Genomic DNA, 17,538 nt, shown 5'->3' with positions numbered 1-17,538 from the left:
TGCCAGGGTCCTGGGATCAAGCCCCACGTCAGGCTCCCTGCTCAGCGGGAGCCTGCTTCTCCCTCTCCTCCCCGCCTATGATCTCTGTCGCTATCTCTCTCAAATAAATAAAATAAATAAATAAAAAATTTTAAAAAATACATGTTCAGGGACAAAAAAACAAAAAACAAAACAAAAACAAAACAAAAAGAATCCCCACAAAACTGGAACCCTGATACTATGTTTTTTAAAAAAATCAACTCCAGATGGATTTTTTTTTTTTATCTGAATGTGAAAGGCTTTTTAAAGAAGAAAATAGAGAAAAAAATATGCGTGACCTTGTGGTAGGGAAGAATATAAGACAAGCAAATAAGTTTAAAAATCCCCCAAACAAAAAAAATACTAATCATAAAAGAAAAAAGCCTAATACTTTGGTAATATTAAAATCAAGAGCTTGTTTACTAAAAGGCACTTTAAATAAAGTAAAAAATTAAGCCCAAAATTAAAGCACGTAACATGAATAAAGGACTGTTATCCAAGATATATTAAGAAAAAACAAAGATTTTAAAAATGCATAAGAGATACTAATAAGCATTTCAAGAAGGTGGAATACAAATGAAGACATGTTTAATGTTACTACAAATTAGGGAAAAATAAATCGAGAGCAGGACAAAATACTATTTTTTACCCAACTAGAAAAAATAAAAGGGTTGACAATTCCAAGCACAAAATGAATTCTTAGACACTATTATACCCCTATTATATGCCCTGGAAAACTCACAGATGTGCACTAGGATATGAGAATATTCACAGTCGCACTGTTTGTGACAGCAAAAAGGTAGAAATAACTCAAATCCATCAACAAGAGAATGGAGGCACATATTGTTTCACAGAATAAAACATTATTACAGCAATAAAAAGAAATAGCTACATGCAACAACATGTATACATTTTAGAAACAATGTTGAGTGAAAAAGCTGTTAAAATTATACAATGTAATTTTATTTTTAAAGCTCAAACTCAGGCAAAACTAAAAAGTATAATTATTTTCATGAAGCATTAACACAATAAACACAAAGTTGAGGAGGTAAATACCTCAACAGAGCAGACAGTGGGATGAAACAGAGCCTAGCATGCAGGTTGATGCAACAGTATTGACAATGCACCAGTTCTTACTTACACCGGGTAGTGGAATCAAAGAGCACGATGTTATTTTTATGCTATATGTCACATCTATTAATTTATAGGTATCAAATATTGTATGATAAAAATTTTAAACTATTAAAATTAAAACTTAGACAAAGAAAGCACATGAAAGCTCTCCTGAGAAACTGATCTATTTATTTCTCCTAAGTTTATTTTATAACATACTCCATTCTCACATCTGTGACATTCACTATTTATTTTATTTAAACCCGTGCAATAATTTTAGGAATAGTGTCAAATACAATGGATGTTAAGAACAAGTAAAGAGCACTGTAAGGAAGAATATAATGACATTATAGAGAATTATGTGAATGTTACATGTTCTCTTTATCCCCAAACCGATTAAAATCAAAATAAATCAAAGTCATCTAATTTTCATTCACATGCAGAAAGAATAAAAGAAATACATAATTCAGTATCCTTCTTTATTTTATTGGTGTGTAATGGGCCAAGTCACTTTCTTTGCCACCATATAAAACAGATTAATCCTTACTTAAAATGTTAGAAAACAATACAAATCTATCAACGAGCAAGGTTTATTTTTAAAAATTTTTTTTGTAAGGGCCTGCCATTAACGTAGATGCTTCTGAAGATAAATTAGTTACTTGTCCTAATGGTAAAAATAAAGGAAAGGGGAGAAAGATCCACAGATAAGTTAAGGACTACACTATCTTCTATGGAAGCAAAGCCTCAGAACCATGAGCATTGTAGAAAAATAACCAGATGTAGAAGAAAAAGTCAAACTTTCAGGGGGAAAGAACAAAAGCATCTTGAAAGAATAGTGAAAAAGTGATCTGTCCTAGGTGACTAGTCTTAATAAAAATAATAAACAAGAAAATTTTAAAGTACATTATTTGAAGAAATCAATTTCCTTGAATAAAATAGGCAGCTCAGCAAAGATTTGAGAAATCTTAACACTTTTATTACTCAAAGATTTTATCTCATATTGTTAAAGACAAACTGATATTATTCCTTAATTATATTTGAGGGAAAAGCTGTTTTATTTTTAATTTGCCCAGAATGTGTACGTAAAAATGAAAGCCAAGTTGTAATTCTAGGCAGTGAATTGCACAGAACAATGCTCACTTGGTATTCATCCTAGGTCTTAAATAAATGTAGCCTGCCAAATGTAGCCCACTAGATTATTCTGAACCTCATTATCCAATTTCTTTTTCTAGAACCTTTGTTTCATTTCCTCCTTCCTATCAGGCCTTTAGTTCACTGTTCTTAAAACTCTGCCACTGGAGTGAGAAAGAAGGAAAAGGAAAACAAGCACACATTTATTTTTCTACTTGAAGCAGCTCTAAACCATTACTGGATGTAAAAGATCTCTGACAGCCTGCGTGTCTTAAATGCTGTCTGTCTACAGCGATGGGGGAAGGGATCTTTAGTCAACCACTGGAAGGGACAGCATGGCTACAGCAACTTCTCTGTTCTTTCTAGACTTTTTAGCAAGAATGTCATTAACTATGCTTATTTGTTATGGACTTTCCAGATTGCAGGGAAGAAGGGAGTGGGAGAAAAGGAAAACGGAGGAGACACTTCAAGGTTGCTGCACATCACAACCTAACTATTCAAACCACCCCCAAACCATCTTGAAGGTTCATAGGTTGGCCCAAGGGATGAAGAACCTGCATAGCCAGAAATATTTCTACTAAAGACACCTAGTTAGCTGGGAACCTAACCAGATTAAAAAAAAAAAAGAAGAAGAAGAAGAAGATTTAAGGAGGACAAGGAAATAATAAATCATGAAATATAAATGCTACAAAGGGAGATTTAATTATGTCTTTTTAATCAATTTTTCTCATTAACATATAGGGTTAGAACACTATCCACCTCACACTGTTTTCCCCTCTGCACTGGCTGGTTTATAGTGAATGTATTTTTTCCTGTTACCTGGAAAAGTAACCAGTGTGTTTTCTATGATGACAATCAATTTTTGCCTTTAAACTTTTTATTTTTTATACAAAATAATAACCATTATAACTAATAAAAAACACAAAGCCACATAAATAAAAGTTAATCTTCCTCAGCCCCTTCTTCCACCATTATATATTTGTGCATAGTCCTTGCAAACTTTGTCCAGCCCTGTATAATCATATGTACGAGTATGCATGTAAATATGTATGTGTTCATGCGTATACCTTTGTCATTTGACTGAACAAAGAAACTGAGATATTTTATAAGCTATAGTGCAATTTCACTTTCCTCACTCAGCAATAAATCATCACCATCAACTGAAATAACATTTCTTAAAAAGGTATATAATGTATCTGAAAATATGAATGTATTACAATTTATTCAACTATTTTCCCACTGACTAGCATTCATATTATTTTATTTGTCTTAGGCTTTTGTCATTACAAAAAAATACTGCATCACAAGAACACACATAGGCACATATATGTGTAAACAGCCATCATTAGTCATTATATTTGTACTTTTTTTGCTATGGGACGGTCTCATAAACAGGACTTTCAAAAGAACTGCAACAATCTTTCAGAATCCTACCAGCAATAGATAAATACATGGGAAACAGTTACAGAACATGCTACATAGCTAAAGCATTTCATAAAGCAGAGCCCGTATACTTTTAGGCATCAGTTAGTCTAAGGTGATTTTTAATTTTGTGATATGTTTACAGTGATAGATTTAGTAAGGCTGTGATTATAAGGCAGCTGTATAGGAATCACTGTTAAGAATACAGTCTATATTACAGTTGAGTTTAATTTACCTTTTTTTGACACTTCTGCCCCATTAAGTTCTTTTTGTGCTTCTTCAATTTTGTCTAAGAAAAACAAAGAAATTTTACAAATCAATTCATCATACACAAATAAGAATACAGAAAAACAAACATACTACTTATACATGGTGACTGATAAATAATAAATATTTATTGAATGAATTATTTGTGAAATAAATACGTGTAAACTGTCAAAATAATGATAGATTTATTCCCTCATTTTAAAATTGAATTTCTTCTTTCAATCATGTCTTGGTCACAAGGACCACTTCCACTTAATGTTTCCATAATGCAAATAATGAGCGCATTTCAAAACTGAACTATCGTTAAAAAATGTCTAGGTGCCTAAAAGTACCTAAAAATAAAACTTTCCTTATGAAGACATACAAATGCCCAACAAGGATTTTATTAGAGAGATATAACAAACGCCCACTGGCTTAGAAACAAGTCTAATCCAAGTTCACAGATGGCCTGAGACCTATGCCAAACATGGAAGAACCGGGAAATAAATGAAATGAGGAGCCGAAGAGTAGCTTTAATTAATACCTACCCGTCTTGCCAAGCCTTGGTAACAGGATGGTCATTTATGAAGTGTGAGGGCAGCGAACTGCATTAAAGACATCCTATGTTCCAAGTACTGACCACAGAACTGTTACACTGGAACCAGTTCTGAAGGAGCAGGTGTAACCCGGAAGTGACACCGAACAAGGCCCTGGGAGGCTCCCCAGGAGCAGATGGGAGAGGGAGCCAAGTGGGGGCCCCGAGCCGACAGCTCTTAGATCTGAGGCTCTGAGCACCACTGGATCGTGTAAAAGCAGCACGTGTTCTACCTTGGCTAACAATTAATTTAAATTTTATAAGAATGCACCTTATTTGATGATCATGACAACAACCAGTTCCAAGTTTAATACAGGGGTCTAAGTGCTCGTGATAACGGCAGAAGCTACAAAATTCCCAGGGAACTATTTTGTACTGAAATGAATACACAACCAATAATTATGTAATGTTATAGTTAGTCCATGGAAGTACCATTTAAAAGCTTTCAAAATATTGGTACTTCAGTCATTTATGCCTTTGGGGATCCACCCCCAGTCCCTAAAATGGTTTCCAAAGCTACCCCTACCACCACCACTGGCCACAGATGAACCTCCGAAATGCATCCTTTTCCAAACAAATAAAAGACGCAGATCCCACCACAGGCCCTCTGAACCCTGGTCCACCTGCTGCTTCTCCCGTCAACCTTGCCGGGAAAGCCAGAAACTCAAGAGAACCTCCAATTTACTGACCAAACTTCTTTTAATTGCATATTGACCACCCAGCCTACAAAATAAAGGCAGAGTGGGAGGAGCAGAATAAAGGAGACAAGCTAGTCTGAAATATTAGATGCTATCAGCGTTGGTCAAAAATAAGTAAGTTTTTATCCTGACAAATATATCCCCACAGCAATGTCCTATTTCTTTGCTGCTAATTCTCAGATCCAGAATGAGACGTATAAGTAGAGATAACCCGTAGAAATATTACAATTTTTCTTATTTATAAATTTTAATCACTTCTCATGAAATGACAACTGAAACTGGAAACTGTCCTAAAAAAAAAAAACCCCAAAATAAACAAAAAACCTCTTATTAAATGTAGAAAGTGGAACCTGCCTCAGCAGTAATTTTACTTCAAAGAGAAAAATACCAAATGCAAGGGTGAAATCTACATTAACATAAATAACAAAAGGGCAAGGGCCACTTTTTTTAAAAAATAAAATATACTAACTACACTGTAGACCTGCAAAAATATAAAGAAACAAATCATATAATTTAAATATACAGCTCTTGAGAAACATAAAAAGGAAAAAACACTGTTAGTTCTATGCCAGCAGTTCATCCAAACTCAAGAATCATAAATAATATATACGTATTCTATATATTCACAGTAGTAATGACTGTGTTTAAGATTTATGCACGCATAATTTGGCATTATATAATAAAACAACTGTTTATTAATAGAATCAATTGTGGCTCAAAGCAACAAAAACTCATGATGTAACATATATTTAAAGAACAGTTACTATTCAGTATATGGAGGTTGGGCTACCTTCTGTTTGCACGTTAACCAAACAAATTCTTACAAAAATGACCTCAATTTACATGGGATCACAAAACACTACTCTTTCTTCTTAAATTTTCAATTAAGTTGCCTTTTTCTCTTCATAATAACAGTGTATAAATCAGCAGATGTAGGACATCTATGTAAGGGATAAGCATCTACTTAAATGCTTTTACCTAAGGCTCCAGTTCAATAGGTAAATACAATTTTCATGTACAGGGCTTCTAACAGCCAATTTTCAAAGCTTTTGCTTCAATTTTTAGAAAAAAAAAGTCCTGTTTATATTTAACCTATGCTCTATGATTCTCCAGGTAAAACATGGTGTTTCAAAGACACTCCAAAATCACAGAGAAAGTGGTCATACATTGTACGTACTTAATTGGTTCAGACAAGGCAATTTACTGGTATTTAAAGCAATATTTATCATTTTTTTCACTATGACTTAGAGCAATAAATCTATTTTTACATTCCAACCAATTATACATGTGTACTATTATGTGTATACGTAATTCAGAAACAAACTTACCCACACTCCATCCTCTATCTTTTCCTATTAAAAATGAAAAATGCGGCCTTGCCCAGCCAGCTACATTGATTTTACGACCCACTGCTGGATTCTGAACCAGATATAAGCAGCAGTTACCTACACATCTTTTTTACCTTTTATTTTTTTACCCTTTTCCCTTTACCAAGGCTAACACTTCCCGGCAATAATATAGGATCTCATTATTATAAGCCTTGGCTTGGGGGGCTGGGGCTGTTGTTTAGAATAGGATCTCAGATTCGGAGCCATCTCTATCACCCCCTCCCCAGTGTCACTGTTATCTGAGGTAACAATCTCAGAGAACTACACATTCAGAAATAAACTACAGTTTCTCTGTTGCTGTTGTTTAAAGATAAAAATAGATACGCCCACACCATGTTGGTAAATCTAAAGTGAGTAATGCATTCTTATGTAATGAGTTCCTACTGTATTTCAGATGGAATTCTAATTAATTCAATTTTTACTCAATGTACTTGGAGGACCTATCACCTGGAAAAGGCAACATGAATGGATCCATAATCTTTTTTAAGACCCAGAGGGGCCTGTGGCTGGAAGAGTAACAGGCCAGGAGAAGGGAGAGGGTACTTACTAATCATGTAAGTCATATTTTGGTTCTGCAACTATTAAAAATTTACAACTTTTTATAGATTTTCTTCTCCAATAAAGCACAGAAACCGTTTCTTAATGGTAAAGGCTATGAACAATCTTGTACAACAGCTTCCATATTTAAAAACTTTTGTTTGTAAAAAAAATAAAAACTTTTGTTTGTATAAGAAAACGATGCAAAAATATTCTGTTTCTATCATCTATAAATAATTTTAAAAAGTCTCTTTCTTCGTGAAATGTAATCTGAAACCACTGAGCAAAAACAAAAACAAAAACCAAGTCCTAGAGCCCTTAAGAAACAACCCTTCTTTTAGGGCTCTGGGAAGAAGACTGAATGATTAAAAACAAATCATTAATAACCATAAAGCACTCTTCAAATACAGGTTCATGGTTAAGTTCCTGCTCTTTGGCCATGTCTACCCTATGGTGAAGTGTGGGGTTCTCCCTCTGCACCACTCCTTGAGAGCCTCAGGATGCAGGACAGCACAGCTCTGGGGACCAACCCACAGAATCCTTAGGATTTGATTCAACCAAAGCTGTGTTTTTATTGTGCTGAATGTCTACCCTGCGTCAGGTACAACAGGAGGCACTAGAGATGGGAAAACAAAACAAAACAGAATGGCTTTCCTGGAGGGGCTCACAGATTATCCTTTCAGTGATCATTTCAGTATCAATTTCAAGGTAAACATGAAGTCTGAATTCCACCGTGTGGCTAACAAGGTCCTCAGCCTCCCTCCTATCCCCACTCCTGCTTTCTTTCCTGCTTCAGCCCCACCTCCTGCAGGCTCCATCAGATCCCACCCTGTCCCTTCTCCTGGTGGCATCCTTTCAAGATTCGCCTCCTCCGGGAAACCTTCTCTTAACACCCTTACTCACAGCCTATCACTCCCTTCTCTGTGCCACCACCAAAAACCTTGCATGTGGAACCCCGTGTCCCTGTGGCAACACAGCTCGTGATCACTAGTCATAAGGACACTAAGATGGACCTGCGTGATTTGCTGTTTGGATCAATGCTGACAATAACCTGCCGAGACATGGAAGCATCGGTGCATTCTGAAAAGAGAAGGATACCTGTACACAGATTTAAAATTGGCACTGGGTGGTTCCACTTAAAAACCCAGCATGTTATCCTCTTTCACATTACAAATGATTTCAACATGTGGGAAGCCATATGGGTACCCTGAAAACACTTGAATCAACTATTTATTACTCCATTCAATGACAAGTGATATCGGCCTTAATTTTACGAGCTCGTCCTTCTCTCCTGCTTTTCGGATCGGCACCTGTAACCCCTGCTCTAACACCACAGGCTCTCCCTCTCCACTGAGCCCTAACAGCACAAAGCCGAAAGGCTAAGAGTAAAATTTTATGAAGTAGATCCTAATGAACTGTAAAAGGCACCTCTATTTACTGAAAGAGATACCATCTGATTGAAAAAGGATCACCATATGTGACTGTACTATTTTTACTACTAAATAAGCATAACTCCTACGTCCTCTCATTACCCATCAGCACAAGCTCCTTACTCTTACTGTTAGCTGCTCGAGCTATTTCAGTAAGACTAAATATATGACAATGACGTAATGTTAAAAACGCATCCAATACCCATAACCATTTACACGTGCTCTTTTAAATGAAAATTATCCCGGTGTTAACTACTAAATCAGCTAAGTAAGCCTACATTTAGGTGCCATACATCTTTGTACCTCTGGACTTCCTGTCTTCCAGGAAGATGACACTGTACAATAATGCTGAAAATGATAATCCAGACTAGAATATTTCAAATTGGAAAATACTATCTGAGGTAAACAGGAAAAAAAAAAATCAGAGACTCAACTCTGTGCTAATGAATGTGAAAATTCTGATTAATTAGTAAAAAGTTCCAGAAAATAAAATTACTCAACTTGATCCAGGAAGAGGAAAACTACACTGGCGTAATAACTATGGATGAAATTAAGAAAGTTACCAGAGAATAACATAGAATTACCTTATTTATTTATTTATTTATTTATTTATTTATTTATTTATTTAGAGAGAGGAGCCAGGGGAGGTAGTGAGAGGGGGAGAATCCCAATCAGGTTCCATGCTCAGGGTGGAGCCCAATGTGAGGCTCGGGGCTCGATCTCACAACCCTGAGATCGTGACCTGAGCGGAAATCAAGAGTCGGACGCTAAACCTACTGAACCACCCACGTGCCCCTAGAATTACTTTTAAAGGTTCCAGGCGTAGATGGTTTTGTGATCAAATTCTTTCTGATTCTGAAGAGTAAAGCATTTCCTAAACTGTTTCAGAGCATAGGATAACATAAAAGCTGTTCTAAGTCATCTTATAAAGCTGATAGGACCCTGATACCAAAATGTGACCAAATGGGCAGAAAAATCAATACCACACGCAAGTCCCATGTGTGAATACTGATTTAACAATCTATGTCAAGAAGTACAGGGGCGCCTGGCTGGCTCAGTTGGTAGACCATGTGGCTCTTGATCTTGGGGTCATAAATTCCAAGCCCCACATCAGGCATAGAGATTACTTAAAAAATAAAAATAATAATAATAAAAATTTTTTTTAAAAGAAGTATATTCAAAGTCTGGAAAGCCACATTCAAGTAGGGTATAAAATAAGTATGCAAAGGTATTTCAATATTAGGAAGCATGTTGTTCTAATTTATAACAGCAATAGGACAAAGGAGAAGGAAAAAGGAAATTTAAAAAATGTACAGAATGTACTTGATTAAATCACATCTCCTTTTTTTAAAGATTTTATTTATTTATTTGACAGAGAGAGAAAGGGCACGCACAAGCAGGGGTAGAAGCAGAGGGAGAGGGAAGCAGACTCCCTGCTGGGAAGGGAGCCTGACATGGGGCTCGATCCCAGGACCCCGGGATCATGACCTGAGCTGAGGCAGACACTTAACCGACGGAGCCATCCAGGCGCCCCTAAATCACATCTGTTGTTAGTGTAAGAACGAAACAAAAAAACAACAAATAAAAAATCCTCAACAATAAATAGAAATAGTATAGACTTCACCATATTAGCCAAGTATTATTCTAATGAACACCCTAAAACAAAGAAACTGGCCACTAATCTTGTTATCACTTCCTTGAGGACCTGACCCGGTCCCACCTCTGATCTGCACCCCCAGCATGGTGCTCTTGCCCCCAGAGCAGCATTCATTACTGCCAGGTTTTCTGGGATCATTTCTAAAACATTAATACACAGGGTTCATTCAGTTGGGAATATATTATTAGCTCCCACGTGCTGGTGTAAAGATACACAAAGTTGAGCGATCCCGCGTGCAGGAACTTTCAGAGGTAAACTAGCAATTCTTGCACATGCTGTAAGGATGTGACCCTAGCCACAGGGGGCTCGGGGGAATGCAGAACGGGGAGGGGTGGCTGTCCCGGCCATAGAAGAGTCCTGAAACACGTCCATGGAAAAGACACAAGGGCTGAACACAAACAGAAGATGAGTGATCCCACCGCAGAGAGAAACTGAGGGCTTTCAGGTAGGGGACCGGGAGGAGGTTGGGAAGGCAGAGAAGAAAACCAAACAGTGTTGTCAGGAGCTCAGAGCAGTTTGGAAACAAACATGGAGAGTGCAGGTCTAAGGATACGTTATTTGGAAACTACCTTCCTACATATCTAGCAGTTAAAACCATACCACGGAGTTGGTGGAAGCAAAAACATAACTAGTCTACGAAGTGACTGGGCCACAGGTGTTAAGATCTTTGAAAACCAGCTCATCCTTAATACAGTGATTAAAGTCCTAGAAATCTAGACTGAGAGCATACAAGGAATGAGGGAAAGGCCATTCTTCACAGTGCTTTTCATACTAGGGAAAAAAAACTACATCATCTATAGTACCTGGCATAAAGTAGGTGTTCAATAAATACCTGTTGACTGAATTCTTGAGAAATAAGTAAATTACGGTACTTCCATATGACAGAATATTATAAAACCATTATATTATAGGTTTCTGGAAGGAGGACCTACTGAACCAATCAATAGCTACAGAAATGGTGGCCCCAGATTATATAAATGTTAAGAGGTTTGACAAGGGCTTTAATGGGTTGCCTTCCTTCCAGTTAAGAACCACCGGTGGGAATGAGAGGCAGCCTCAGCTGTTAAGGAAGAGGTAAAGGAAACCCAAGAAAGAGGCAAAGGGCGGGGGGGGGGGGGGGGAGGGGGAAGGAATGGCTGAAAAAAATGAGGAGACCCAGAAATAATTTTGGTCCCAGAGGTCACGAGAACAGTGTTTCACTGTCAAATCAGGAGATGATGCAATCAGTAAAGACTGAAAAAGCTTCCACTGGATCGAGCCATTAGGAGGTCCTTGTGATGCTTTGCAAAGCATGCAGTGGGTGGGGGAGGCTGGAGGGCAGAGGGCTGAGACAGCGATGGGATGGGAGGTAGAGAAGAGAACAGAGCAGAACTGTCTTTCTAAACACTCATCGGAGAAGAAGAGAGGGAACTGGGGAGCCACTGAGAAACACAGCGTCAAGGGAAGGTTGTTTGGTGTGTTTTTCAGAGATGGTATGTCAGGTGAAAAGTCCACTGATGGGAAGGATGAGTTTGAGGGAATGCATATCCAACTGCCTCAATTTTATTGAGATAAGAGGCATGATTGTGTACAAAGAAAAAGGAGCATAGTGTTTCTGTAAGGGATCTTCAAGACTGGCTATGGTGAGACAAAAATTATTGATGGGAAAGGAAGAGCTGATCTATTTTAAGTACAAATAAAAGCACTGATGAACAGTGACTAGGGATCTGTGAAGTGCAAACCCACGGATATTGGATGGCTCCAATGTGCACAGCAGTGCTATTTATCCTAACAAAGTCTGGCAACCTGGATGAAGAAATGGAGAAGGAATGCCAAATTTGGACTTTTCCAGTGGGAAGGATAAAGAGTTCGGTGAGATGAAGGTCCTAGAGGATGGGTCATCTGATCGGGCAAATACACAAGATGGGCAGTGGTTCAGTGGGCAGTGGCTAGGAAGGAACTGGGAAAGGAGAAGACAGAAGAAGAACACAGGGGCAGAGAACAGGAGCTGAGAGTCTGAAGCCAGCAAATCTGGCCGGAGGTCATGATCGATTTCCGATAAGAGGTTCACGGGTTTGAAAAAGATCCAGAGTTTGGCTACAGGTAAAGTAGGGCAGAGATAAAGGTTAACTGGACATGAACAATCTGTTAATCTAATATGGTAATGAGTCAAGGAAAGGCAAAGATCAGGAACAAAAATATACCACAAGAAAACTCCAACTGTGAAATGCTTAGCCTTGTTACACTTTTACGTATACATAAAGGTACACCTTCGTAGACTTAGCAAAATTGTTCATTTGCCCTTCTCAGAAAGCATGTTTCCATTGTGACACTGAGAAAAAAGAGTTCAGAGAGAAAAGTAAAAGCTCCATCACGCTTTTAAAAATATGGATCAACCATATGCCATGTTTCTTCTGTAAGAAAATCATCTTGATATCAAAGCTGACCATGGAAATAAAATGTATACACACAGTGAATAGGTTACCACTGAACCATCTAAGGCTTTTAAATTATTTTTTGCCTCTTAATAACATATCATCTGGTTTCATTTGCAGAGAGTTCCTTAGTCTTCGTCAGCAGAGCTGGGAACTAACCGTGTTAGGCTACCGTGTGCAAAATACTTTTAATAGTGGGGTAATTATACCTTTTTACCCCTACAGGGGGCTGGGAAGGCCACTGGTTTTCAGAGTTGAGCACACATTTCCTAAGAAGTAAAAAGCAAAGCAAACTCCCAAAGTCTCCTTCCTAAAGCTCACACAGTTTCAGAACCCACGAGAAGTCTGGCCAAGGAGGTTAAGTTTGATGAAAAGCTCCTTCTTCAGATGGCTGCCAAAGCAATGTAGACCAAGGTGGAGTCCCTTAGTGCCAGCCTTCTAGCTCCTGGCTTACGCTCTTTTATAAGTCGCCAAAAACACCCAAACTCTAGCTGTTGCTCATTTATTACAGGAGTCATTTAAAAAATGAAGGGGGGGAATCGGAGGGGGAGACGAACCATGAGAGACTATGGACTCTGAAAAACAAACTGAGGGTTCTAGGGGGAAGGGGGTTGGGGGATGGGTTAGCCTGGTGATGGGTATTAAGGAGGGCACGTACTGCATGGAGCACTGGGTATTATACGCAAACAAGGAATCATGGATCACTACATCAAAAACTAATGATGTACTGTATGGTGATTAACATAACATAATAAAACAAAATAAAAAAAACCAAAAACCTGGGTAGGAAGACTGCAGCCCCTATCAATCAAATCAGCACTAAAAGTTTCCCAGGTGATTCTAATATGCAGCCAAACCTGAAAATCAGTGTTCTCTAAATTACAGATATTATCGGGTCAAGATTCAAAATTGTGTAAAACCCAAGGAGTTGGGAGAAAAAGTCTTATCAGCTGGCTCCTCGGAGCCACTTTTTATCAGGTAACAGGGCCGGGCCAGCAACATCACCTCTGGTAGACACCAGGGAAGATGAGGAAGGGAAAGCTCCAGGCACGCTTCATGGGTAAGGATGTCCAATTCAAGGACACTGCTAACATGCAAAGTCAACGCAGACGTTCTTAATAAGCATATCACAGACAGATCGACTATTTATTACCAACATGAGCCCTAAACTAGAAAATAAATTTCCAGCTGAAAAACATATGTCTGAAAATACAAAAACTATTTAAACATAAGAAGCTCCCGTGTAAAGATGCTAAAAAATTGACATGGATCAAGACGGTTTTCTAATTATCACATTAAAATACATGGCCCGTTTTGGTTCAGATATTATTATTAGAGTATGACAACACTGGTCTCCTCATCCCACTTGATGATTTCTGATGCCCTGAATGGGAGCAGGTAGTCATGGTAACTATGATGGGGAGACACAGGATTAGGAAGACAGAGCGTTCTTATCCTGAGAGGCTAAATGCCAGGTTCCACTGCACTTGAGTCACTAACCCAGTAATGGATTCACACACATATACATACATGTGTGCACCCCCATGCATACACACACACACACACACCCACCCCCCAAATTCAGGGGTAAGCCTGTTAATGTAGAGATGGTTGAGAGAGAACCAAGAGGTGAGGCTCTCAAAGTCTGAAGAGAATTCTTCTGGCTTTTCAGGCTGTTTCATCTCAATAACACATACAGTTCTCCCTATAATTTTTTAAAGGCCTTTTATTTAAAAAAGAGAGAGAAAGAAAGAAACAAAACAAAATGAAGGACTTAAATGCACGGTGTTGCTATGATCTAGGGCACAGAAACGAAGAAGCACAGCGAACTGTATCTGAGGGAAGGCAGGCTGCCCGCCTTCTATATGCCTGGGGGCTCTTCTTGGGACGCCTCCTTAACCCTCACTGGAAGCCCACTCACCACTCTTTTCCTCATCAGGAACAGTTAATGCTCACAGTATGCCCGCAACTGTGGTAACTCTACTATGAGCTGGGGTAAATGAAAGTTTGATGTTTCAGATTTCTGGTTCCACTGGTTCCAATTACTGCAGATACAAATCAATTCATATTCTCTAAGAAGTGAGGAAAATGGGGGCGCGGGCAGATGAAGACTAGAAATGTGAGGGAAGAAGAAAAGCAGTATTAGAAATAACTGCCCAAACCCCCTTTGGGTAGAAGAAGAGTATTTAGAGACTCACAAGACTGAACAGAAAGTACAACTACATTTCTTCTAGAATTCTAATTGGATGTCAGGCCGGCGTTAAGGAATACTTTGATATTTTGGTTTTCTACTATATACCTGGCAAAGAGCTATGACGCGGTCTTCCCAACTACCTGCCACTGGATTTCTCACCACTGTACTGGCCCCTTCTGCCCATGGAGGCCCCCCACTCGTGAGTCTGGATGTTATGGGTGCAGTGGTTCGAGCCCTGGCCTAGTGGTTGATACCCAGCATCCTTTCAGCAAGATTCAACTCTGGAGAGACAAACTCCAAGGCAGTAGTACACCATACTGAAGAGACTCTGAAAAGGCTTCTCTCTATATGACATTAAGCAGTTAACTGCATTCTAATGAAAAAAGAAACAAGAATTTTTTTTCGCTTGTATGCTTACCACAAATTTAGCAGACACAACACACTCATCATCTAATGCACAGGTGGCCACCTCTCATGGTTGTATTTAAAATCATTTTATCTGATTTTGTCTTTTGTTTTCTTGCGAAAAGGAGAGACAGAGAAATTAACATGTGAATATTTTGCCTGAAACACATTATTCATTCAAGAAATGTTGACATTGGGGCGCCTGGGTGGGTCAGTTAGTTAAGCAACTTTTTGGCTCAGGTTGGGATCTCAGGGTCTTGGCATCGAGCCCCGTGTGAGGCTCCCTGCTAGCGGAGAGTCTGATTCTCCCTCTCCCTCTTCCCCTGCTTGTGCTCCCTCTCTCATGCTATCTCTCTCAAACTCTCTCAAATAAACAAAATCTTTAGAAAATAAGAAAATAAAGCTTCCACATTCCAAAGTCTAAAAAAGAAACAAAAGAAGCCAATTTTTTTTAAAAAACTAAAAGATTACCAAAGTATTATTAATGTATTGTCACAGCATTATAGTTCAAATAATAATCATAAGCAAGAAATGATATATAACAATGTTAAGTAAATGAAGCAAAGTATCTACAGGCCCAGCACGGAGTAGGCATTCAATAAAGGTCACTGCCCCCAGAAATAATCAGAGCCAAGAGGAAATTAAATAATTTCTGAACTACCACTAGGAGTCAGGTTTGTACACACCAAAGCTGAAAAAGATATCAAAAAGAAAAGAAAATGATTTCCAGAACGATGCTATCCAGTGTTCTTAATTCCTTTGGGTGTGGCAGGGGGAAGATAAGAATTTAAAGATGAGAAAACTTTCCAGAATTAGAAAGACAAAAAAACAAAACCCAAGGAGTAAAACAATGTATATAGTATATTTCCATTTGTGTCAGAATATAAAAACGAATGTGTGCACGTGTGTGTGCTTTTGTATGTGCTGCTGGTGTTCACAGCCAGCCCTGAGGAAAGCGGTCCACATGAGAAAGACACATACTTCATTGTATCTTTTAATGTCTTCTCTGTTTGAATCAGTTAATAGTGTGAGATTTACTTAGGTTTTGAAATTTAAACAAAAATCTATGGTACAAGAATAAAACAATATTTCAACTACACAAATTAACCACTGTTAGCATGCTGGCACATCAGATTCCAGGTTATTTCACACACACACCCACACACACCCACACACATACACACTCTTTTTAAAATGAAATGACATAAGAACTATAAAGACACACTGTCTTTTTTAACTAGAGTATCTTCCTCCTACTCCAGTATTGATCTATCACTTTTTCAATGTTTCTTAAAAAAAAAAAAAAAGCTAGTTACTTAAAAAAATAAAATTTCAAAATGTTTCTATTAAAAAAAAATCCTTATGACCACTGTGTACCATCTCCTAGACAGCAACACACACACACACACACACACACACACACACACACTTTTGCAGGGACCACAGAGGTTAAGAACTTCTGACACAGGCCTAATCTACACTATTACTATTCTTTTGCATTCTAAGTGAGCATTCAAAGGTATATTTTCACAGTGATAAAAACAGGTTTTCATTTTTTTAGTTGTTAAATTTCTCCCCAAATAATTTAACAATGTAGCTCTTACTAGTACAAACTATTCTTATGTAGCCACATGAAAAAAAGGGGGGAAAAGCAGGTAATTGTAATAAATAATCTGTTCTTTCTCTTAGTTTACCAGTCCCATTATATTTAGTAACTCTTTACAGAGCAGAGGAGAGTAGATAGCAAAGGAAAAAAAAATCACTGATCACTGTTCTCAGTCCATCAGGCCTTGTGCTTGGCACAGTACATTTCATTTCATCCTTAGAACCTACCCTGTGCAAAGCTTTGATCTAGCTTCAGTGTCTTCCCTTTGGAGCCCAGGCTCTAGTGGAAATGAAAATACGTTAATCAAGTAAGATATATCAATGTATTAGTACCTATAATATACAGTAAAAAATGGTAACCTCACTATAGCAAAAGGAAGAAAGAACATGAAGCAAAACTCTCATAGTACATGCCCAATTCATAATCCATTTAACTTTTGCTTCCAACAGTGTGTAGTGGAGAGTACTGCACGGTGAGTTCTTCACCAGCTCCCTTACAACCAGCTGCCGGTCAACCTGGGACACCAAACTCATGAACCAAAAGGATCAGAGGACTATCTTATTCCTCTACTATGCCGACTTGGAAGGCTTCCCAGAGTCTCTTAATTCTTTGAATAATCATCTTACTAATACTATAAAAATCTTCCACTGAAAGCAAGAATTTAATTTCTGGCTTCTGGTAATG

General features: G+C 38.1%; 1 protein-coding gene across 6 annotated transcripts in view; it reads right to left on the bottom strand.

The window, feature by feature from the left end:
* Positions 1-17,538, bottom strand: part of HIVEP1 (HIVEP zinc finger 1) — a 140,352-nt gene that overhangs the window by 61,916 nt on the left and 60,898 nt on the right. For all 6 annotated transcript variants that reach the window (XM_036115827.2, XM_036115828.2, XM_078055701.1 and 3 more), the window contains exon 3: positions 3,920-3,973. In XM_036115827.2, the coding sequence (XP_035971720.2) occupies positions 3,920-3,973 (54 nt within the window). The remainder of the gene's footprint in view (positions 1-3,919; positions 3,974-17,538) is intronic.

Source organism: Halichoerus grypus, chromosome 9, assembly GCF_964656455.1.
Source record: "Halichoerus grypus chromosome 9, mHalGry1.hap1.1, whole genome shotgun sequence".
In the NCBI taxonomy this organism is placed as follows: domain Eukaryota; kingdom Metazoa; phylum Chordata; class Mammalia; order Carnivora; family Phocidae; genus Halichoerus; species Halichoerus grypus.
Note: the sequence above shows the minus strand (reverse complement) of the source record. Positions and strands in the feature narration are given on the sequence as shown.